Source organism: Siniperca chuatsi, linkage group LG7 (assembly GCF_020085105.1).
Source record: "Siniperca chuatsi isolate FFG_IHB_CAS linkage group LG7, ASM2008510v1, whole genome shotgun sequence".
Lineage (NCBI taxonomy): Eukaryota > Metazoa > Chordata > Actinopteri > Centrarchiformes > Sinipercidae > Siniperca > Siniperca chuatsi.
Window position 1 is genome coordinate 24,796,628 of NC_058048.1, and position 24,263 is coordinate 24,820,890.

General features: G+C 38.8%; 3 protein-coding genes across 7 annotated transcripts; 1 reads left to right on the forward strand and 2 right to left on the reverse strand.

Moving 5' to 3' along the window:
• Positions 1 to 3,257: 3,257 nt before the first annotated feature.
• On the reverse strand, positions 3,258 to 9,270 carry LOC122878904 (transcription regulator protein BACH1-like). Its single transcript, XM_044202405.1, has 5 exons — positions 9,149 to 9,270; positions 7,457 to 7,714; positions 5,674 to 6,840; positions 5,378 to 5,584; positions 3,258 to 4,559 (listed from the first exon to the last, which is right to left on the reverse strand). The coding sequence occupies exons 2-5, from the start codon at positions 7,694 to 7,696 to the stop codon at positions 4,176 to 4,178; spliced, it is 1,998 nt and encodes a 665-aa protein (XP_044058340.1). The 5' UTR covers positions 7,697 to 7,714; positions 9,149 to 9,270; the 3' UTR covers positions 3,258 to 4,175.
• usp16 (ubiquitin specific peptidase 16) lies at positions 9,090 to 15,547 on the reverse strand. Of its 4 annotated transcripts, none has more exons than XM_044202404.1 (18): positions 15,463 to 15,547; positions 14,557 to 14,623; positions 14,262 to 14,458; positions 14,071 to 14,174; positions 13,861 to 13,973; positions 13,513 to 13,736; positions 13,321 to 13,416; positions 13,076 to 13,206; positions 12,890 to 12,977; positions 12,328 to 12,409; positions 12,117 to 12,208; positions 11,979 to 12,032; positions 11,717 to 11,884; positions 10,903 to 11,590; positions 10,555 to 10,649; positions 10,241 to 10,327; positions 9,977 to 10,124; positions 9,090 to 9,888 (listed from the first exon to the last, which is right to left on the reverse strand). In XM_044202404.1, exons 2-18 carry the CDS (start codon positions 14,615 to 14,617, stop codon positions 9,767 to 9,769), a joined length of 2,550 nt encoding a protein of 849 aa, XP_044058339.1. In that variant the 5' UTR covers positions 14,618 to 14,623; positions 15,463 to 15,547; the 3' UTR covers positions 9,090 to 9,766. The 4 variants fall into 4 exon arrangements, with proteins under 4 accessions (XP_044058339.1, XP_044058338.1, XP_044058335.1 ...); XM_044202403.1 differs by lacking the exon at positions 15,463 to 15,547 and adding an exon at positions 14,936 to 15,048; XM_044202400.1 differs by lacking the exon at positions 15,463 to 15,547 and adding an exon at positions 14,827 to 14,968.
• On the forward strand, positions 15,038 to 18,869 carry rwdd2b (RWD domain containing 2B). 2 transcript variants are annotated; one of them, XM_044202407.1, is made up of 5 exons: positions 15,038 to 15,129; positions 15,453 to 15,666; positions 15,763 to 15,830; positions 16,985 to 17,353; positions 17,453 to 18,869. In XM_044202407.1, exons 2-5 carry the CDS (start codon positions 15,454 to 15,456, stop codon positions 17,703 to 17,705), a joined length of 903 nt encoding a protein of 300 aa, XP_044058342.1. In that variant the 5' UTR covers positions 15,038 to 15,129; position 15,453; the 3' UTR covers positions 17,706 to 18,869. The 2 variants fall into 2 exon arrangements, with proteins under 2 accessions (XP_044058342.1, XP_044058341.1); XM_044202406.1 differs by having other exon boundaries at positions 15,104 to 15,666.
• Positions 18,870 to 24,263: the final 5,394 nt, after the last annotated feature.

Consider the following 24,263-nt stretch of genomic DNA (forward strand, 5'->3'; position numbering starts at 1 on the left):
AGTGTTACAGATGTAACACAGTGAGGACTGTTAAGACAAGAAAACAAGTGTGAATGTAATCTGTCACTGTACAACCAGCTGTTTGTTAATCTGACGATTGCAGACCAGGGTGCTAGCTAGCTGGGGTCGACATTTCCCCTGGTTTCTCTTATTTCTCTGGGAGATTACAGTATTATGGTCCTCATTTATATAATCCTGTCAATGGGATACAGCCCCCTCTCTACACTACCCCCAAAATGAAGTTCATAGTGACTGCAGCATGTAATCAGTTAGGATACAGTAGCTCAACAGCTTAGAAGATTTTTGATGTGTTGCAAGAAGGTCATGGACCTTATGCTGGGATTGATTATACAAGTATTGTGTCTTTCTCTAGGATTTTGACCTCTGCTCGAGAAACTCCTATACTATATGGATGTACGCTCATTAGTTCTGCATTCAGGAGTCCATGACAGAAGTCACTGCAGTGCCACTATTTTAGTTACATAAGTTAAGAGGCATTCTTGCAGTAAATAAGAAGGAATCTGAAAGACAACTGACATATCAGTCTATATTCTGGTGTTAACTGAGGTGAAGACCAATATTATCATATCAAGGATTTTGGTCTATATTGTTCTGATGTTCCAACAATTGGATTGTGTGCTTTTGTGGACAACAATGTCTGTCTCAAAATGAAAGTGGAAATGGAAAAGTTACTTTAACAACCACAATCCTGTAACTGTTGCTGCTTGTTTAAAAAGATCTATTGTATAACATTTTTATCTGTGGCTCTAAAAGAAGAGGTCAGTGTTAGCCTGCAGGAAAAGTCCAGTCAGCCCCATGACTGCCACACTGAATACTGTTTGTCAATTTTATTAGCATATATATTCTCTACCTTAGCAATTTTGGAAAAGCTAACTTCCAGATGTTTTAATTTCTAATCTTTGTTTTTCCGGCTCGCCTCCTGTTTCCTAATCCTACCTAAGTGCTGTGGATCTGTCTGTCAGAGGATAATGACTTGAATCATTATGAAAAGTAGGTAAAAGGGACATACATAAACTATTTATAAAAATAAAATCATGTTTTGTGTGACAAAACAAAACAAAAAAAAATTAAAAGGACTGGTAATTTTATTGATAGTAATCTGAGCCAATTCATACTGACAGTGCTTGATTATAAAAAATAATTTCAATGAGAGACAAAAAATGGAGAGAAATGACAGAAAAAAGTGAGAGATCATCCAGATTTTTGGTAAAAAAAAAAGAAGATATAGGCTCTGACACAGAAGATATATCAAGACAGATACAGAGTTCAAGGGGGCTTTGCATTAATCTCACGTTGTAATGACAGTTTAAGGTTTTGGTATTCTGATGAATTCCAGGATTGGGCTTAAACTGCTTTCATTTTGTTTGCTGGTCTTTAATCTTCTAACCCTGCGTTCTTAATCAGAACTCAGAGCAGGTTTTTAATCTTGCATGAATGAGGCCGCGGATTATGGGCTTCTGACCTTGCCATGCCGCACAGCTGCTTCCTCCTCAAATCAAGTCTCTCTTCCTGTGTAGCTTGCAAAAGAAGATAATCTTACTTTTTGCGCTAGAATGTGCCAAAATCCGAACTGTGCATTAAAGACACAAACACCGGGGAAGAATCCTAATTTTTGACAGGGAAATTCAAAAATTGGTCCAATTCATAGTGCTTTAGAGTGTTTGGTATTTGAAGGCGATGCCAGTTTTTAAAAGCATCAACTTGAGGATTTTCTACAGATGTGTGTCATGGCAGGACAGTGAGATGATATCTCTGTGCCATTATCATCATCTAATCCTTTTGACTTTTCGATGCCACACCACTTGTTGAGTTTAGAGTTGTGGCTTTGTGTGTCTGTGTGTGTGTATGTGAGTTCACTTCTCAAAGATAGGTACGAGTTTTATTAGTAGCTTCAGGGTTGCCAGTTTAATTACCACTTTAACCTTGAGGATTGTTCTGAGGGAAACACAATGAGATTGCTTTTTCTTTCATTGTCCCCAAGCGCTACAGTAGCTATTTGAAAGGACACAAAACTACAAGGCAAGCACTGTCCAAACTCAGAGAAGTAGTAAATACATATCAGAAAACAAAAACATCTTGACAAAATGGCTGTTCTGTTTAATACTGTCTGATGCAAAATCCTCTCCACTCAAATCAGTGGTCAGTTCATGTTGTGGCTCTGTGAACTCCAACAACTTTAAACCTTAACAAATATATCCTAGTTTGCTTTTGCAGCACAAAGATAGATAGTCACAGCCTGACACCATCAGCTGAACCAAGTAATAGTTTACAACCAACTACAGTATAAGATGAGTTGTTAGTAATACAATTGTTAATATGTTGTGATTTTTTCTGCTCAAAGATGAATCTTTGAACAAGGTGTGTAGATTTGATGAAGTTATGGGCTGCTGTGATGCAAGAGAGAGGGTCAAAATTCTATTAGGAAACACTCAAACAGAATGACTATTATTATTCTTTTAAACAGATGAGGATGATACAAATTGTTTCACAACAGTTGTCATTGAAAGGTCTTTGGAGAGCAGCCTAACACGTGCCATACTAGTACTTAAAGCAGTGTTTTTGTTAGAGCATCAGCTTCAGAACCTCTTGTTTCTTGTATATCTGTGATGTATTTCATACTTTTTGTACTACATTTAACCATGAATGAAGGCAACCTGCCAGTCCAACCTACACCACCTATTGGTACCAAAAGTATCTGCAGCAACATGTCTGCCATTTAAAGGCAAGTGAGTAATATCTGCTGCAGTTATGACACTTGTGCTAAATGCAGGCAATGAACAATACAACTGCAGTTAAAACATTTTTTAAAGCTTCTGATTACGTGTGGGCCAATACAATGGCTTAGGTGGCTTACTTTCCTTTTCTATCGGTGGCACAGATTATTGAGGAACTTGTTTAACACTGACTGAACAGCTTCTCCCTTGAATGTGTACATATATCGGGAATATATAACAAGTCAGTTCCATGAGGTGCTATGCTTCTAAAAAATGAAAGCAGCGTGTGAGGCTACACAGACAGGTTTGTTTAAATGACAAACTCAATGACTTAAACTTTGAATTTTATTTTTCACTGATTTACAATTGTAAGCCTGGAACATGATATATCTGATTTCACTAGTTTGGGAAGGCCTCTTCCTTGCATCTACAGCATAAATAGAGTTGTACTTCCATCTACTGGCCAAACTGTGGTAAAGTAATAATATCACTTATTCTTGCTAATTGAAATAAAACACTGAATGGTAACAAAATGTTGTTTATTTAAATATGTAATCCATGAAAGCATTCAATAAAAAATACTCAACATGAAGACAGACCTAAATGTAATACAATGCCATCAATATGGGCTCTGGGTTAATGTGCAACAGTGCTTGAGACAAGAATATACAAAGATTGCCTTTATCTTTCTGTACTCATACTATACTACTGCATAAGGCACGTTTTGCATCAAATAACATAATTTCTTATGTTCCCCTGTAAGACTTTTAGACACACTGGAACCATTCCTCAAATATTGGGGAAAGCTGATAGTTATTCATTCAAACTATGCACTGGCATTCAAATAATGCTGTTCAGAATTTATGTTAGCTGTAACATTTCCTTGTAATCTACCATAAAAAGGTCTGTTAGTGCTGTGCATATTTAATCAAAGAAACAGCATAATGGTGAATAATACAGTATGTATCAAGATTATAATGACAGACTTATTAGCCAAAAATGAAAGAAACATCTTATTTTCATGTGTGTACATGTGTGCGTAAGTTGGAGAATGAGGTGGGTGTGCAGTGCGAATTATTTTAGTCATCAAACACAGTCAGGTTATGAGTTTCCCTGAGAAAAACAAACTTAATTTTAAGAAATGTCCTCCAAATTTACAAATGGAAACATTTGGGAATTACCTGAAAATTGTCTGCACTTTCAAAATGATGAATACTGGATTCTGTATTTACTACAGTGAAATGCATATCAGAAATACAGCAAAGGAAATTGACATTTCTCTATGTCACTTTAAGATACCTACAGTATGGCAGAAAATCCTTTAGTGAAATACACAGGAAAGCATATCTATCCCAAAAGGGGATTACAGTATATACTCAAAGTCCACCTCCTGTTCTGTGGTCCTGAATGATTAGAAATGACAATGGAATTTGAGTCCAATTATAAGCTGTTCTTGTCCAGACAGGCGTTGAGCAGGGACGCAGGATCAGGGCAGCTCTGTGGAGAACCTGCCTCTTCTGTCTGTGTGCCAGTCTCTGGTGCAGCAGTTTGAACTGAGCCTGCAGAAGGCTTGCTTGGGTCACACTCTGAAGAACAACTTACCATTTTGATAGTAATCTGGGACTCCTCATCTTTACCCACAAGGCTAGGGGAGGAGATGGGGAAGTCTGGTGAAGAGAGCTTGGCAAGAAGCTGCAAGTGGTCCTGATCAGAGCCAGACTCGATGCTGACACTCTTACATAAACCGCACAGACTCTGCCGCGTCTCCTCCAGGTTTTGCTCCAGCTCAGTTTGCTCCTGCAGCAGCCACTCTTTCTCACTTTTCTGCAGAGAGAATGACAGTAAAGCTTATTCACTTCCATTAGTCTTCATTGTTTTTTCTCTTACCCTTTCATTTATGTTCCTTCATCAGTCTACAGTATTTAGAATTCAAACGTTTTCTGGTCCAGTCTGTTCAATCTGTAAACCTCAATCTACCATTCACCTTTCTACTGGTGCTGCAGAATTTACACCCAAGTCATTTAAAGGAAAAAGGGGGTTAGATGCATTCACTTGCTGTCATTAATTGTTTTTGTCTTGTCCTCCTCACACAGAGTTCAATCTAACAATGTGTGTCAATTTGAGTTAAGTGGTTAGTAGGTACACATTTTGGTCTGATCTTCTGAAATAACCCTGTCAGTTAGCTGTGCAGCAAAAGCTACCATGTTGATCTTCTCCAATTTCCTTAACAGCAGAGGACTATGGTAAATGAAAGCATATTTTAATGTAACAATGCTACAAAGCTTTATTTTCATAACAAAGGTAAATGATAACGCAGTTGTATTACAATATTTTGCATTGTGAAGCATTTCTTTTTGAGTAGATAAATTATCTTGGATTTGTGCTCCGATTACCTAGCATACTAACTTCTATTGCAAAAATAACACTTTTTTTTTTATGTCAAATGGACAAGAGGTGAGAAGGTGGGGGCTGTGCCAGAAACTTGTTCAGGAGGTCAAAAGTACTTCTATCCACATTGTTGCAGTTCATACTGGTCACCACTAGAGGTCAATAAAGGTCACAAAGTACTTAAAGACACTAAATTCAATCATATCATGTTTGACAACATGTTGAGAATACCGGACATAGTACAGGCAACTTACTAATCTTTTGATTTCACATTCTAGCTGGTGAATGCTGTCTAGTTTCCTCTTTCGGCAGCGCTGTGCGGCCACACGGTTTTTGCTTCGTCGACGGACATCATGGACAAACTCCAGCTGATCTTGAGTCAGGTGATGGTGTCTCAGAAGCTGCTGGAAGGCACTCCGGCTCAGCGCTGAGATTTGCTCTACTGGGAATGGGAGCTGAATCTGTAGGGTACAGGGTTCAAGAGTTAGATTTATTTTACTTAATATCTTCAACTATCAATAACCAAACATTAGTTGTGTATCATAATGACCTCTGCTGCTCTTTTGTTGTTGGCCTCAGTATCTCCATCTGTGTCCAGGTCTGAGTCGTCCCCAGAGTTGAGCGAGGAGGACATGTAGGGGCTCTTCTCTGACTGGGACAGGCTGTCAGTGCGTGGAGCAGGGTCATCACCTGTTCCAAGGTCCCTTAGGAAGGGACAGTCTCCTACACTGGAGCTCAGGTCCAGCTGCTTCAGCCAATGAAAGTCTGATGCTTTTGCCAGATTGTTTTGGTCCGTGGGATCCAGAGGGAGTGCTTGAGCCTGAGATGGGCATAGGTCAGACCAAAATCCCTTTGCCAGATGTTCAGCCACCTCCCTTTCCACGCTGCTCCTCTCCCCAAATCCCTCTTCGTGGCTTAGAGCAGTTAGTGTAGGGTCTGAGAGATCACCCACCATCCTCTGTTCAAGGCCAGCCTCACTCTGCTCTAATAACTCACTGCAATCTTCTGCCCCTGGTGTGTTGAGTGGACATGAACTGGGGTTACAGTTAGTTTCAGCACCAAGCGTCTCAACAGTCTGTTTAACATCGCTGCCTGCTGGCTCAATGAGTTCTGGTGGATTCACATCCCCTGGGGTTGACAGCTCACAGGGTAAGCCACAGTCAGCCAAACTCAACTCACTTTGATTACACACATCTCCTATCTCTAAAATGTCTCTTTCGCAGAATGGAGAGGGATGATCTGCTTTGTCTGTGTCTGGGCATGGCAAAGACAACATGGGGCACACACCATTTGCTGTCAACTCGAGAGATAAGGGAGCCATTTGTGGCCCGCAGTTCTCCAAACAGAGGTGTTCTTGCCCGCTGTTCGTCTGACCCTGTGCACTCTGAGGACACTGTGATGGGAAGTCTGTTTGTTCATCACCTCTTAAAGGCACTGAGCTGTGTGACTCAAATGATTTTGGTTGGCTGCTCTCCAAGCTGGAGCAAAAACTGGCACTGGGATCCCGGCTCCGACAACAGGCTCTATGCCTGACCTCCTGTGAGGTTCTTTTGCTTTCAGAAAACTTTGGGATGAGGAAGTCAAAGCATGCTGACTCCAAGTTATGAAATGCTAAAAACTCAGCACTGCTGTGAATGGCATGAATGTTTTCTTTGGTGAAGGGGAGCTTTGATGTGTAAGCAAATTGAAGCAACGGTTCAAACCCCTCAACGGTCACCTGTGGGGAAAGGAGATACAGCAGATTGTTGAGGTACAATAAAACTTACACTAATATAGATTAGAGAGTTACAAGATTAGATTATAGAGTCACAATGCAAGGGCTGCAAATTGCACCAACAGTCATGTTACACGAAGTCATCTACTGCTGGACAGAAAATAAATATTGCAGTGTCTGCATTTTCCATGGCAAATCTTGAAGAAAAGCTTTCTAGTCTATGTGATAAATAACCATTTAGTCTTGTTCAAAAACATTTTGGTGGCTGGTCTTGCACTCTGCATGTAGATATTGCAGCTCGTTAAGTGCAATGTAACATGGCAGCCATTCATAGATGAGCTCCCTTCTTTTAGGATGCCCAATGTGCATTATTACTATTGTGCTGATTATGGACTTCAGTGTAAATTTATTGTTGTCATGATAAGTGTGCTCAAGTACAGAGCTGCCTTATTTCCTACTCTAAAAAATGTAATCACTCAAAAATTCGAAATAGAGCAACTGAATTCAACAGTGGGACATATTGGTGAAATTTTAACTAACAATACATTCATGCACAGACAAATAATTTGCAGTGTCAATTTTTCCCCCAAATCCTTCAGCTGAACCGCAGGACACCAACCTCGTCTGGCAAGACAATGATGGGATTCTGTTTGGTGATGTTGGTAACCCTGCTGTGAAAGTATTCGCTGCAGGAAGCCAAGACAGAGCAGTGGGCTCGAAAACTCCTGTTTTCCACCACCACCGTCACATCACACAGGACATCCTGCTGTCTCTGGTCATTCAGACACTGGAGAACATGTGCGCTGTGCACTGCAGACTGAAAGGTGAACACTGACATGCGGGGAGCTTGGAGCGACATGGTTCTTACAAGCTCAGTCTGTGTGACAGAAGGGGCAAGGGGAGTCAAAAAATCATGATCAATCACAATAAACAATACACACAATACAAAAACAGTACAATACACTGTCAAAATACACCACAGTGTAATTTCTAGCTGCCATGATTAGTCAACGTTCGATTAGTCTATTGACAGAAAATGAATCGGCATTTCGATTTTGATAGTTGATTGGGGGAAAAAAAAGACATTTTTAAAGCAAAAATGGGAAAAATTCATGGTTTCCTGCTTCTCGATCATGAATACGCTTTTCTTGTTTTCTTTAGACCTCTATTATAGTAAATTGAATATCTTCAGGTTTTGGACTGTTGGTAGGTCAAAATATGACATTCGAAGACATCACCTTGGACTTATGGCATTATTCACAGTTAAAACTTTATAGACCAAAGGATTAACTGATATAATAATTTGTAGATAAAAGCAATAATGAAGTCATTGTTTGTTGCAGCCCTAGTGGCTTCTGTCTTTAGCAGGGGGTGCAATGTTGCCATACTAATGTTACACAACTATATAGGCCACCAAGCACATTTTCATACTGAGGGTGACCCCTTGAGGTCTAGAGGAACATTTCAAATACGGCATCAGAGATGGTTTTTCTTAGCGTTACTGAGATACCTCAGTTTTATGGGAGTTTTATGTAAAACCACTGCAAATGTGCTTATTTTACTGTCTTATATCACCTTGCTTCAGGTCAAATGACCTGTCCTTATGCCTGACTGTACATTTTCATTAAAGGCAATTATTGATAACATAAGCGTTGGATCAATGCATAAGATGCAATTTAATCATTCTAGTATATTTTATTAGAATAGCTCATTATTAGTACGTTATTTGGAGTGACTGGGTTTCCAATTTGGGGACAACATGCTCTAGTGCTTCTGTCTGACTTCAGTAAAAAATAAATAAATATGATGATGGTGTAGATTAGTACAGTAACTTATGTTAACAATCGTACTGACTAGAATAAAGAATTAACTAGCGAGACAACTGTATGACAAACTTGAATTAGCTAGCTAACAGTTAACTAGACGATCACGAAGTTACTGCGATAGATTTAATTTTAACTCTTTAACGTTAACTTGGGTAGCAAGTTTAAAATGCTGACTCATGTTTAGCCAAGTTACCCAACTAGGCCTGGTGGAGAAACGTAACAAAACATATCCAAAGTCTGGACAAGGACGTTACGTTACTAATGACTGACAACATATTTATTAAGATATTAATGTAACGTTAATGGTCGAAAATGTTATCCAAACGGCAAGGCTTTAAGCTAGGCCTGACCGTTAGCTATAACAGTTAACGTTTCTGTCCCGAGCAAACATATCTTCCTGTTGTTGGCTAAATAAACACCAAAACCTTCTGAAACAGTAACTTTACTTTTTAATATTCATTTAAAAAGGCCAAATGTTAACTGACCTGCCATGTCAGCTTGATAACACTGCCATTGGTAAATTTTGGGCAGAGACGGCTCCGACCATCCGGAACCAGACTTCCCTTGTCATGTGACAATTTGGACCAGAGGAAGCGATTAGCACTTACTGCGCATGCTCAGTTCAAGATTCAGAATGCCAGCACACAAGACAGGGGGAAAAAATCTAATTTTGAAGCACTTCATTACATGACATTGATAAAAATAGACATATAAATATTGTTTTACAAATTATTTGTCCCCCCAACTTTCATTTATCTCCTGAAAATGATTTTTGTAATGTGTACAAATCCAGTACCACAAACTGTTCAGTGTCCATCTTGACTTTCATTGCACACTTGGCCATATTCCCATGAGTTTGAGAAACATACAGCTGTCCTGTTTAATACTTGAAACACTGTGTGACACCACTGTGATGAAAATGTCAACATTGACAAACGTCCCTTCTATATAATCAATATAATTTCATCGCAGCCCAGTATGAGTCACTGACAAAGCAGGCCAAGGTTGGTCAACTGTTTGAGATCCTTTATACTGTGGAGCTGAAGTAGCAGCAGCAGCAGGTTGGTTTGTTTAGATTTCCTGAGTAGTGAGGCATGGTTTGATTAGAGGATTCTTTCATAGAAGAGGAGGTAGGCTTGGCAACTCTGGACTTTACTCTCGCTCACAGGCTGAACGCTTGTGTCGCTGATATGGAACCATGATCCTCTGGGTGGCTTTGCGTCTCCTGAAGAGAAGTGACGAGTTAGTGGAGATAATTAAAATATTAAGACCAAGTTATTATTCAAATGATTGTTGCACCCGAGTACACCTACCTTCTGCTGCAAGTTCATTGGATGAGGGTTTAGGGCACTCAGGTCGTACTTTTACATACCCCGTGTAATGACCTGACCTCATTGTTCCACTGTGCTCTACGATACCGTACAAACTGTACAAAATTTGAGTGTCTCCCTCTGTCACGTTCTGTTTGGAAACAACTTTTTGTTAGTGCTCAGACTACAATAAAACAATGATACATTTATAAATAGGCCTGTAAATTAATGATATTTAAGATAAGAGCTGTTGATTCCAATATTTACCTTGCACTTAACCCCACAGAAGGGCGCTAGATCCAGTATCAGGGGGAATTGGACATGTCTGTTCACTTTACAAATACTGTATCCATTCTAGATGAAAACAACAAAAGTGTTCTCATTAAAATTCCATAAAAAGGAAGTCTTTCAGTGCCTTACAATGACAGAGCCAAGACAAGAAAGACAAAAAAATGATAAAAACAAAACAACGTGTCAGGCTCTTTAAACAGCTGGTTCACAGCTGTGTGAATAAAAACAGCTTGGCTGAGTCAATTGATCAAAAGGTGTAAAAATGCTGAAATTTTCTTCAACTGTCTTACCTGTTGAAATCTCTTCAAATGAAGGGTAAGCACTGGTGGGGGAGAGGAGATCAGCATTTGCTTCAAGGCATCAGTGTAGATATTCTTCTTGGATCCTAAACAAAGCACAAATAAAGACAATGAACTTTATTGATCCCCATATGGAGAAGTGAGTCGCTTAGAGAAAAAGAAGCATTAGAAAAAATACAGAAGATACTAAATTGAATAGGCTTCTTGCCTTGTTATAGTCACTGGACTTGTGATACCATACTGCACAAAATCCACAAACATGTTCAAATACTATACTATCTAGAACAAAAGCATATCAACAATAGGCCAAATATGATTATGGAGAGAAATTCCACATACCTCCAGCTTTGTCTTTGTTTGGCTGCCGTTTGGTGCAGGTGACACATAGCAGGCTGTTGTTCTGCGTGAGGGTTTCCACTTCTGTGAACTGAAAAAGGCATGACTGTACTGAACACTCCTGTTTCTCAGGGGCCACCCTGGTAGCCAGTGTGTGAAAGGCCAGCTCTGGGTCCTGATTTACTACAGTGTACTCTTTAGCCTCCAGTGGCTCATCTTCACTCTCCATGCCTTGCTCCACAGCATCAGTGTCTTCTATGAAGGCATCATCCAGGGTTACTTTCTCCATTTCACTCAACAGTTGTGTGTCCTCTTCTGCTTCCTGATCCATGTCAGATATTTTGTCATCATCTAATATGCTGTCCTTTGAGTTCTGCTCCTCTGATAAGACAGTAAAACGATTGCTGACCGATGACGTAGCTGATGAGTCGCAGTCAATCACTGAATCTTCGTCCTCTTCTTTTTCCTTCTCGTCCTGGATCGTGTCAAGGTTCTCCTGGTCCTGTTCAGACACGCTGATTTGTGCAGGATTTCCTTTAGTCAGGTCGGCTTCTGCATGTGTTTCATTGTCAGAATTTCCCGCATCCTTTGCATCTGCAGTAAAATCTGTCTGTTCGCTCTCTGTGTGGCTCGGAGATGTGAGACTGTCCAAAGTGACTCTGCCCTCAAGCTTCTGCTGCCTCTTTTGATGCTGTAGGCCATAACAAGAAAACAATACAGACTATCTAGTTTATTCTGCACAATGATTCAACATCATTCCATCAAAAAGCCGAATTAAAGCAAAAGAAAAAAACTCTATATACATTCAGTGAGGTACCTTTGCTTGCTTCTTTGCCTGCTTCTTGGCTTTCTTCTGCTGGTACTTGCTGCTGGCCCCACTGGGGATGTCATTATTTCCATTCGTCAAAGCAGGGCTGTTTCTGCCGTCCTGTCTCGACTCACTGGTGTTCTGAACTCCTTTTTTCTGGTTCTTCTTTCTGTATGCCTGTAAGATGTAGTCACAAGAGGGCACATGTGACAAAACATGAACAAATAATTGCCCAACAAGTTGTCAAAAAACACTCATAAAAGGGCTTTACCTCATCGGAAACAGGAAGGGAAAGATCCAAAAACATCTCTGTGACTACAGACACCTGTAAGTGCAAAGTAGTGGCCAGTTAGCTTGACATTGACATGACACTAACAGGTTATCTTAATTTTTCGTCCACAATACATACTGTTTTACACTGCTGACACATTATAGTGCTGGTCATTTCCCCACCAAAAACTTGGTCCACAAAGTTTTTTGGAAATCCATTTTTCTCGTACTCTGAAATCAGAACTTAATTGTCAGAGGGCCACACCAAGATGGTACACTATAGTTTTTTTCTTTTTTTTGCTCACATGACACTGACTACAAGGTGTTTAATCTATAGCCCAGTTACTTACCTTTAACTAGTGTTTTCAGCTGCTCTCCATCTGTGCTTTTTCTAGATTCTTTTAATGCCTCCATGATCCCCGAGCTTACTCTCTGTAGAAACAAACAATCTTCAAATGTAGATGATAAAAATAACAGGAGATATTTTCACAGCATCTCAATAATTTTAGCCTCTTAACAGTCTGACAGGACTCTTATAAAACCTCCACTCTTTTAAATTAACCAAACTATCGGAGTAGCTTTCCGGGAAAGCAACATCTCTAAGGTCTTTAAATGAGAAGGAAAAAAAGCTTTTTAGCCACAATTCTTTGCATTTCACACATAACGTGTCCTCGATTTGTGACTAAATTTAGAGTCAGAATGACTCAGTGCCAATGAGCCTGAAAGAAAAAAAAAATGCTATACATATCAGCTGTCTTACAAGCAATGTATTCACTGCAGTACTGTTCTGCTGTCAATACAATATACCGCCACGTAACACATAGTCACTTGGACAGCTACAGTGTCCATTTCAAGTGTAAATCTTTCACCAATGGGATATATAGAGAGATTTGTTTAAAACTGAATGCGTACTTTGATCTCCTCAGCTCGCATCCCATCCAGAAGGTAGCGCAGCAGCTCCTGGCTATCTTGCTGCTGAAATCCTTTGAACCTGGCAGCCCTGCAGAAAGGAGACGACGCTTAATGCAATGATGCTAGGAAGTACATTTTAAGCACATCTTAAGGCTGACTTCCACCTCAACTTGTAGTCGCACTCACTTTTTACAAACTTGTGTGAACAACTCTCGAGGTGTTACCACACCCTTCTTGGATTCCTGGATTTCATTGAGTAGTTGACACATAGCTAAAGTCAGGGATCCGGGCTGGTCTAACTGCACTACAATAGGCTCCTGCAATCATAATAAAAGCAAGTATTTAAGTAATAAACAGTGTATATATTAGGCAGGATAAATCTACCATCTTTACAGTTAAAAACAAACATTTAAAGAATAATGGAAACACACCAGATCCAAGGAGGCAACAGGTTTAATGTTAAGACTGATTTTCTCTTCTATCACTTTGTTGAGAGTCTGTCTTAAGAGCTGTGTTTGAGAGAGACTCTGGAAAAGAGAATGCCATATATTAGTAATAACTCTCGAATGTACGACTTATCTCATTTTAACTCAAGACTGGCATCCTATAAAGTACAATCTTACCTGAATGACTGCATTAAAGAAACAGGTGTTTCCCAGGTTGCTCAGCCCCTTTACTGAAATACTACCATTGTCTTCAGATGTGCCAGACTTTTGTGATTTCCCAACACTCTCTTTCTTGATGTTTTTCTTTTGGTGGTCCTTGTTTTCTTTGTTTTCCTTGTCCTCTGCTTTTACAATCTCTCTCTTCTGCTCAACTTCCAACAAACTGTCTTCCTCCTTCACTCCTAAATAACCAAACACAGCGTGGTGGACATGGTGATAGAGACATATAATCTCAATAATACTCTTTGATAAAAATAAAACATAAAAACATTACACAGTGATGCTAAACTTTCCAATGGGACCTACTTTTCTCCGGTCTCTTTATAGGATCTGCAGAGGTTTGTTTTTTTAGGTTGGTCATCAGCTGAGCCAAATGTCCAGTCCTGGAGTACTGGACTTCATCATCACATATGTAACACCTGTAAGTTTGGCAACACATGAATAAAAGAACAAGTACTTCTCATTTCAAACACAATTTATGCCTCTGTGATTAACACATCACAGCAACATACACACCACACACTCCAGTTGTCCAAACTGACCACCAGGCAATGTGGATCTGACCGAGGAGTCTCATAATGTTTGATGGCATGCTGGTTCTCAGAGCTTCGTCCACATCCCTGGTAGAAAAGATGCATCTGGTCATTTAGCACAAAATCACTTCATACATGTCAAATCTGAATGATGAATGGGTTGAATAAACTCACTCTATGGCCGCATTTCAAGCACATCCATACGGCTGCTGTTTCTTGTTCCTCTTCAGAGTCCTGTGGCAGGGTGGAGCTGATATTTTCTTTATTTTCTTCATGCTTACAATCCTGGCAACTCGTCCAATCAGAATTCCCAGAGAGTTTCTTTAGAAGAGTTTGGTCTGTTCCCTTCTTAATATGTCTGCAAGATGGACCTATGAAGATAAAAAAATAAATACAATGTGGAAAAGTCATCCTAGGCCTTCCACAGGTTGTCATTCAAATGACATGAAGATGATGATATATTCTTTACCTGTCAGGTCAATGTCATCTTCCTCTCTGGAGCTCTTGTCCTTCCCCCTTTTCTTTCCCATTTTCACCTAACGTTAAGCACAATTAGACATGAATGGAAATCAGACACTGCATTCACCTAAAGTAACACTAGCTTTGGCTAATAGCTATATTACATCAGATTATAATGCTGCTTGACACAATTTAGTGCCCGTACATTCAGTGCCACAAGCAAACAAAAAGTAATGTAACGTTTAACTCCATGACCATTCTCTGGGTCCAGTCAACTTACTGTCACAAAAGGAGCCTAAAACCTTCAGTTTCGTTTACTTTGTGTGGATGGATTCTCAAATCCGGACATAGTTAACTTGGTTTACTGGTTACAGCGGTAAAATGCGAACCTTTAGGTAAGAAAGGGGTCTACAAAGTTTCAAATTCGCAAAAAATCACTCCGCTGACAAAAAAATAAAAATCCCGGCTGACACATGCAGACAATTGTGTCGCTGTTTCTGCTGTTCGGTGTTCTGTACGTGTATTTCCTGTGTGCGTCGCTTTTAACAGTCCGAGTTGAAACAAAGCTCGATTACTAGCTAGGGTAAGTTACAGCACTAGTGTTGCGATTACTGAAGTTGTTCAGGTGTTTAACTTTATCTTGTCCAGCTCATTTTATATATAGCTTATTTAAATATATTTTATTAATGTTACACACTTGACAAGACTGAAAACGATGTCACATTTTAGTTGCTGGTACAGAAGCAACATGCCATTTGTTAGCCGAGCTGTAAGTTAACGTTAAGTAATGACAGGTTAACTTAAAGCTATAATATCGTTGAATGTGGAGACAGAAAGCTGTTCAAAAACAGTGTCTGTTTATGTATAACAGTAGTGAAGATCGACGCACTAGTTTGCCTTTATCAGCATGTCTTACTTGGAGTGGGCTGAGTCTCAGCTTGCAGAGATGGAGCTGCTGAGCAGCATGTTTCCCACCCAGGAGGAGCTGGAGATCACAGACCAGCTGGCACTAGCTGAGCTCAGGGCCTATGTGGAGGGCTCAGATTCAACAGACAGCCCTCCTCCTTCCAGACCTCAGTTTCTCATCAAACAGAAGCTGGACACTGCAAGCATTGAGAGGGTAACCGAATAACCGACTATCATAGTATGTCATTGTGATTTAAATATGTCTTAAACCATAATTGTTATTCTTTTCTTATTTTATTCCTCCACTCAGACGGACGTCATTCTATCATGTGCTTATCCATCCGAATATCCCAGTGTGTTACCAGAGATAACAGTCCGGTAAGCCATTATCCACTTTTGATGTGTGGTAAAGGTGATGAACTCTTCACATATATACAAAACAAGAACTAATAACTAATTTGCTTAGTTTAAAATAATTATAAAATGTGCACATAATTGCTAATTTGGAAAACAAAATCTTGCAAAACAGAAACGCAATATGTTCATATAATCTAATGTTAGGGAGGAGGGTAGAGACCATAGACTGTATATAAATATTTATACAGTCTATGGTAGAGACTCATGTGTTGTGTGTGTGTGTGTAGGCTTTTCCAAAAAAAAGTTTTCCATTTAGAGGTCATGCGTGATAAGGAGACGGTTATGAAATGTCACATCAGCTCCTGCAATTTGACAGCTTACGATATTGTAACATTTTCATAAAACTTCCATGTCAAGCAGACATTAATAACTCAAGCACGCACATTTCAACTTTGCCATTCTGTCGGGAAAAGTCGAAAAGTCATTCTATAAACCCTGCAGCAGTAAGCAGCAGCCTGAACTGCAAAGAGCCAGAAGAAGAAGCCAAGCACAACAGTGTCATCACTGGTGTGGTCTAATGTGAAAATGAAAAGATTGAAAGTTACATAGATGAGCAACAGACTAATGACACAGATGAAAATGGATTATGTGACTGTGGCAGAAAGCAAGAGGTTAGTTTCTACTGTTATGGCCTTGTTTAAGTTTAAAAAATCGGCATGGTTGAATACAGATAGCATATAATGTGATGTATGCTGTATGTGATCCCTTTATGGAGTTGTTAAGCAATAAAATCTGTATATAGGCTGCTAAAGGGGTAGGATGACATCAGTCTCTGTTGATGAGTAGTTGGAATTGCAGCTTGTGTGGGAAGATATATTTTGGTTTATCCTCCTGTCCACTTTAGTTAGGTGGCCAGTATCTGATACTAACCACAAATTGTAATTTTCATAAAAAAAAGATAAAACTTTTATCTTATCATCTGTCAATTTGAATTCAGAAAATATTGTATTGGGAGTAGTCATTCATATGGATTATTAGTAAGACTATCAACCTCCTGAAGATCTTTTATTTTGTGTTATGTCGTAGTGCAAATCTTAGCTTCTTCAAGATTTCCATTAGAAGTTGCCTTAATCTTCTCTGAATCCTTCATACAGCATGTTTTATTCGTGCCCTAGGTGTGCTGGTCTCAGCAGGACCCAGCAGACACAGCTCCACACAGATCTCAACGCATACCTCATGGAAAACTGCCAGGGGGAAGTATGTGTGCTCTCTGCTGTGGACTGGGTGAAAGACAACCTGCAGCTCTTCATCAATAAGAGATTATCAGCAGCACTAGTTCCTAAGAAAGAGTCTGCATCTTCACAGCCACAGGAAGTGTTCAGCCGACTGTGGATTTACAGTCACCACATCTACAACAAGACAAAGAGGAAGAACATCTTGGAGTGGTCCAAGGAGCTGGCCCTGTCGGGATTTAGCATGCCTGGGAAGCCTGGTATTGTGTGTGTGGAAGGTCCTCAATCTGCCTGTGAGGAGTTCTGGTCCAGGTATCTTGAGTGTTGTTATTTTTAGGAGCTGATGTCACAGCCAGAAGCCTGCTGAGGTAACAGGTTTATTATTTTTCTAAACTTTTTCCCATTTCACAGAGTGAAGGTTCTGACATGGAAGAAGATCATGATTCGACATAGAGAGGATATTCCCCTTGATCGTCAGGGCGAGGACAGCAGGACTGTTGAAAGTATAGACTCCCTGCGCAAATTCACAGGCTTTGAAGAGGCGATGTTTGACCCCCATGGGAACAGAGGTAATCACATGGACCTTGGGCAGCTCTACCAGTTCTTAAATGAGAAAGGGTGTTGTGATGTCTTTCAGATATATTTTGGCATTGAAGGGAGGTAGTGGTCAGACCTAGAGAATAAATATACATAGGTATTTGACTGGTGCCTTGTCATTGAAGTCATTTCTCCTGAAAGTGTTAACTTAAAAATGGAAATGCATTCATTAATGCACACAAATAGATTGTGAGCATGTGGTAACATGTGTCTGATAAACTGAAATAAATAAATTGCCTTTTTGTGGATGTTGCTTAGCCGTTACACCTGGGACCTCATTGGGATAAAAGGCAGAAAGAACATTTCTGCAATTGTTTTCACAATTCACTTTTTAGCTAATAGGCATATTTTTCAAAAAGAAGCATTAAAAATGTATTTTTCTGAGAGTTTTCTTAAGGACCTGTTATATTTGCAATTTTAATACTCCTGCATGTGCCACAGATCACACCTTACCCTAGGCGTTTCTTTCCTCAAATGGTACCACTGTGTATTACTACCAGGCTATTATAGGATTTTCAGGTCTGATACCACATTAATAATTGAACAACATAGTCAACAATTTGCTAGATATCTGTTTATGAAATCTGTTGATTTTCCTCTTATGAATTATAGATAACATTACTGTGGACAGTCTCCAATTTTCTTTGAATGATTAGTTGTTAGATAAATTGTGCATAATTATGGATTACACTCTGGCAATTAAAATTAACAAGACTGACCCTCCCAAGACTGAGATGGAAATTTTCAAAACATTCATAAAGATTTTTATGTGGATTTTGTTCCTCTGGGTTTCAGTGTAAATGTGATTATTTCAAATATATGGTATGTATGGATATTTTATAGGTGATTTTATTAGCAAAGTGGACTCCTTGCATACAGTAAGCACTCATATACTGTATATTTGTCCATTATCAGTTCATACCATTGTTGTCACATACACACACATATTATTACAAAACTTGTAAGATGGGGGGTAGTAATAACAAGGACACAACTTGAAGACAAATATAATGTTCAGTAGTTATAGGCATTGGATTGAATTTACTTGCAAACTTGCTTTGTCTACATTTCCCAGCAGATGGCAGCATCATATAATTAAAAGTCAGAAAATATGGCATCCTTAGATGTAACCTGCTATTTCTGGATGTTAACATGTTTAAACCTAATACAATACATAATCTGGATGATTTGGTCCAAAACAATTTCAGCTGTAATTTGAATCAAATATGAATATTATGATTCTGATTTTTAAATATTTACCTTTCATGAATCAACCATCCATATTAAAATGTTCTAATCATTTTATCATGTAAAAAGGAAGGGGGGTTATATCTGTGGCCTTTCACAAAAGCAAGACACTTAACAACAGCAAGGGTCCCAGACCTCTTTTCTCCTGGGAGTTTGTGGTCAGCTGGTGGTCCTGTTCTGTTCTGTTCCTCCTGATGTTATGGGTTCTTGCTTTGCCCTCAGAGAGTGGATGCTGACTCCAGTCAGACTTCTAACTTGCTTTTTCAGAAGATTCATCAAAGGAGTCTTCTGTCTGTTTATCGAGGAGAGCTCAACTCCCAGGTGCATCCACAACTCCAGCTTGTTCCCCAGGACTTGATACTCTAAATCAGGATGAGCAACCACTTCCACACACTCATCCTGCATTTCTGGGTCTAATATCCCTTTCTCAGTTAGCTGATGAGCTGACAAGAATCATGAAGAATGCCTCTTTTCTAAATTTAAATATCACCTGCTCTGATTTAATGTAATGATTTACATCATTTCATAATAGCGTTGATAAAGCAATAACCAATGGAGTATGAACTACGAACATTTGTAAGAAATCAGTTGTAAAGGCTCTTTCAATAAGGGCAGAATTAATTTTTACTCCACACCTTTAATTTGTTTTAATCCATGCACATGTGACTTTTAAGATTCTTCATTGTTTTTTTCTTTCATTCTTTCTGGTGAGTCTCTTCAGTTCCTCACTGCCATAACTATACAACAGTACAGAACAGCAGACTACATGCAAGTTTGACTTGAAGTGCTAATTCAAAGGAAATGTGTCAAAGAATGTTTGACTTATGCCTCACTAAAAAAAACTTTTAGTGCTCTTTTGCTTACTGTTGCACACTGTGAATGTCCTCTTCCTTAATTCCTTGTGTAAGTGAAGTGATGAGTAGCCCTAGTGATGTTCCAGCATATGGCAAAAATGACTGCTGTTCTAACTATAGACAATGACAATGAATGGCCAAGTAGACAATGGCAGCATACCTTTGTCATAGCCACCTGCTCCCTCCATCAGAGGTTCAATGCTGATATCTACCTAAATTTCATTGTCTACAATACTGATCTTAGGCAATGGAGCAGTGTTATTGACATGTACTGCAGCAACCATAGTGCATGTCAGTAACACTACCTCTGGTAAATACAGGTCAATAATACCATAGCAGGTCAAACGTAGACCACTCCTTACCAGCTATATTATCTTCTTTGTTATTGTAACAGACCTGCAGCTTCTGCATTCTCCATCCTTACTTACCTACTGATAGATAAACAGTGCAGTCCATAAGAGGTAGGGCAGTGGCAGATTTTTGTTCTGTTGTCTCTGAACTGAAGCACTTTGTATTGTAAATTAAACAATGACTATGACGTTAAAGTGGCAACTTGAATTGATATAGTGTTTACATCTTCATCAGATGAATTGAATGGATGAGGGGACCAAAAGTTATAAGGCAATTCAAATAAACTTTAAAATCATATTTATATATTTGGTTGCAAATTCTGAAATCTGTGACCCACAGACATCAGCAGACATCTTCCCAGGTGAGGCTCTGACAGACTTGTACTGCAGTCAATTCCTTTTATGACACTATTTCACACAACAAATGTGATTTTTTGTATTATTCAGGTTAAGAGTTCTACAGTGTATACCCAATACAGATATTAACACTCTCAAAGCTGAGAGTCAGCACTCTAACCTGAGTCTATGGAAGCCTATAGGGGACTATATTAAAATGATAATGTAAACTTGAAAATAAAAATGTTATTCCACAATAGCATTATAATTTTCCACATATGTATGTTATTTGAGTAAAAATGAAAATGCAATAATCTAATTTGCATTTTCATTTCCACATACTCGTATGGGCGTTCTATGACCATATTAAAATGAAAATGGAAAAGTTGTTTGACATTTAATTTTCAAATTCGTACCCCTGACATTTCATTTTCAAAGACTTAACATGCTGTACAGTGGACAATATTCAAATGCACTAAGTGAAACAGCGCCCCCAATGTATTGCATTTACATTTACATGTCACCACACTCTTGGTGTCAAATGAAAATGCAATCTGTCATCCCTCTATTTTAGGCAGGTCATTATGAGTCATTATTTCCTTTCATTTCTGGAGTGCAGAATCAAAAGAATGGAAAATGCCACTGTCCTTCAACTTGCAGACTACACCGTATATACAGTAGCTAAAATCATAGTTTTACAGAAGTATGTAGAGGCCACTTACTGTATGATGATTATCCTGCCTACCTGAGTTTGGGCTCCATGTCAATGAGATGGCTCAGCAGACTCTGGTTTGAGTAACTGGAAATCTCTGTGGTGCTTTCCTGTTTCCTTTGGTAGAGGATCACTGCAACTCTAACATCATTATCACAAAACTGCGGAGACAAGGTGGTGCAGGTGGCAAAGGTTGGGGCAATGGTGGTGGTGTTCATTTCCTTCCACTTACATGCCTCACAGCGTTTCATTGTTCTGTGACATATTAATATTTTTACATTAAATGAAAGTGGGGAACGGGACCGTACCTAAACGGCTAAGATTGTTGGTGAGACCATTGCGTACTTATATCACTACTTTTGACTTACTGGGGTGACATTGAGGAGCTGAATCATGAAAGGACTGAGGGGAAAAAACACATCAGCTTCTGAATCAATCAACTTTGCTTTTACCCACTGACAACATTTCTGGAATCTCCTGGTTCTCATCATGAAGCTCATCATCCATATTGACTTTCCACAGATGTATTCACACTCTATGTTTGATGCAATGAGCTATCGATCAAAACCCAAACATGTAGCCTTGATTTAATGAGCCAGCCTATACAGCATAATAAGAAAAAATACTGTACATTTTTGGAATATTTATTCCTCCAGAGCAGTGCATGACGCATACTTCTTTTTTTCCGGCAGCTATAGATGCAGTCTGCATATGTGGGGTAGAAAAAAAGTTTCCACTGTGCTGTGCTGAATCTTTTCTGTTGTTTGCCCTACTTGGCCCTACAGCATATTGATAACACTTTAGTCCCCCTATTAAGCATTTATAAGCAGTAGACAAACATTTAATAAATGGTTCATAACACACTATAATGTAGTAGTAAGTAGATATAAGTGTTATTAATGTATTTATCAAAAACGATAACACCTCTGAATAAGTATATTCCCATAAGGAGGCTGCTGTATAAACAGAAAATAAATGACAATAAAGTAAAATACAGTTGTAATAATACAAAATATGTCTCCATAGGAAAAGTTACTTAATTAACACTTAAACTGTCCTCATATCTGCTTACAACTGCATTAGTGTGTTATAAACCATTTATTACATATTTGTATACCGTTTATAAATGTTAAATAGGGGGACTTAAAGTGTTACCACTATGTTATTGCCCAACTATAGGAATACATCTGAAGATGCATAATAGGATCTGTAGTTGATACAGAGTAAATAGCTTGGCAAATGACTGCAGAAATCATAGCCCTTGTTTTTGAAGCCCACTTTTGGCAACTCTTTGTGAAAATCATTTTACATTAAACTTCATTCACACATGATTTACTGGTATTTTTCTTTTTTTCATCATTTCAGACAATAACCCAATTCTGTAGGTCTACTGAACTGGTGATGCATATAATTGAATTAGTTTTGAAAGTCACAGTGAGGTATTTCAACACAGGGATTTCATCATGTCTCTATAGCTGGCACTATTTCACAGAGCCAAGCTAATATAAAAAGTATTATTTTGAATTACTTGAAGCTGCAAACACTGAACAGAAGGTTTTAGGAGTATTAAGATGAAGAATTTCCAAACTTATGCTTAGAAATCTTCATAGTCCTGAAAACGATGCACACCACAGTGGCTTCATCCCACATTATTCTATACCTAACATGAACAATATTTATTGATCTTTGCGATTGTTGCAAATAATGGAAATAACTGTACAGACTCCATTTGGATGAGCATTAATCATACCTTGTCTTTCTTAGATGTAGCACAGTTATACTCTACTCCTCCACAAGTTATTTTAGAGCATTAGTTGTACATATAATATATAATAAATTTGGAGACATAAGCAGTTAATTATTTTACATAATAAAATTTAACCTCCTAACACAGCCTAACACTTAATTTTGTAAGATACTCTATAATGCCATAAAACATGCACACAAGCATATCAAAGTTGACTGTAATGCATTAATGCAGTGGATTGACTGTATGGGGATCGTATTAATTTATATCCACCACTTGAACTTCAGCATTGATTTTGCTGGTAAATCTATCACAATGTCACAAGAGCGGCATAACAGAACTCCTTTTCACAGCATATCAGTCTGTTAATTCGCTATGTGTTGCATTACCATTTTCAATTCAGCCAAAGTAAACTCGATAATCAAAGCAATTAAAAACACAATCAGTTGTGTTTCCAAGTGCTATATGGAAACTTGGCCTGGCAGCTCTTTGGGATTCCGGACCTTCTCTCCTGATGACCCCTCAAGGTGAACTCTTGTATGGCTGTCCATCCCATGAATACTAAATATGGCTGAATTAAACATTTTCTCTCTTCTCACTACTATTTAATCAGTTGTCTTACTGAGCTGTCTGTCTGGAGTAATCCCTGAGGCTCACCATCACACTGACTGGCATCATAAAGACGACTGGCACGCTGCTCTGGAAGTATTCAAGCCTTAGCAATCCCACTGGTCCTCTTTTTGTATGCACTCTTTAACAAAAGTTCCTTGTTATATGCTTGCAATGTGCTATGTCACTCCTTGACCAATTCTCAAGTATGATTTATCTTTGCAAAGTGCTTTAATACAGATATAGATTTAAATTAGGGTTTAGAAAGTGCTTGTGTGTGTAATCAGATCAGAGCAGATTTATTTTCTATGTGAACATTTTCGAGAGAGTATATCAGACATACTGTATTTTTCTGTAAACCATGCAGCTAAGTTTTTTTTTCTGAAGATTGTTTTGGTGGATGTGGCAAAACTGGTGCTAACTGGTGGTCATATCAAACATGTTTTCATGTTTGAAATGAAACATGTAAAACTGACTGTTGGGGTCTCCAGGCCTTGCAGTATCTAGTCTGCCAGAAATGCATATTTTAAGAGAAAGAGAAACTCAAGTGCACAGTTAAATTCCTAAACAACAAACCATGGGTACATTTGTCAATTTACAACAGTGGTCTCTGCTTAAAACCACTTTGTGTAGAATTAGAACATTTCTGGCTTTAGCGACTAATTTGGTAATTTTGGAACTTACAGAGCTACTGGTTGTGACCACCTTCTACACCACAGTTCAAACACTGTGGTTAATGACATTCTTGTGCAACTTTGTTAAACCTAAG

Excerpts from the sequence above, each read along its gene's own strand:
- LOC122878904 (XM_044202405.1), bottom strand. The coding sequence starts at position 7,696 with ATGTCGCTCCAAGCTCCCCGCATGTCAGTGTTCACCTTTCAGTCTGCA. Across the intron at positions 6,841-7,456 it reads TCATTGTCTTGCCAGACGAG|GTGACCGTTGAGGGGTTTGA; the intron begins GTTGGTGTCCTG and ends CTTTCCCCACAG. Across the intron at positions 4,560-5,377 it reads AATGTGAAATCAAAAGATTA|AAAAGTGAGAAAGAGTGGCT; the intron begins GTAAGTTGCCTG and ends TTCTCTCTGCAG.
- rwdd2b (XM_044202407.1), top strand. The coding sequence starts at position 15,454 with ATGTCTTACTTGGAGTGGGCTGAGTCTCAGCTTGCAGAGATGGAGCTG. Across the intron at positions 15,667-15,762 it reads ACACTGCAAGCATTGAGAGG|ACGGACGTCATTCTATCATG; the intron begins GTAACCGAATAA and ends TCCTCCACTCAG. Across the intron at positions 17,354-17,452 it reads TGTGAGGAGTTCTGGTCCAG|AGTGAAGGTTCTGACATGGA; the intron begins GTATCTTGAGTG and ends CCCATTTCACAG.
- usp16 (XM_044202404.1), bottom strand. The coding sequence starts at position 14,617 with ATGGGAAAGAAAAGGGGGAAGGACAAGAGCTCCAGAGAGGAAGATGAC. Across the intron at positions 14,459-14,556 it reads AGATGACATTGACCTGACAG|GTCCATCTTGCAGACATATT; the intron begins GTAAAGAATATA and ends TTATCTTCATAG. Across the intron at positions 12,209-12,327 it reads GCTGAAAACACTAGTTAAAG|AGTACGAGAAAAATGGATTT; the intron begins GTAAGTAACTGG and ends TTCTGATTTCAG.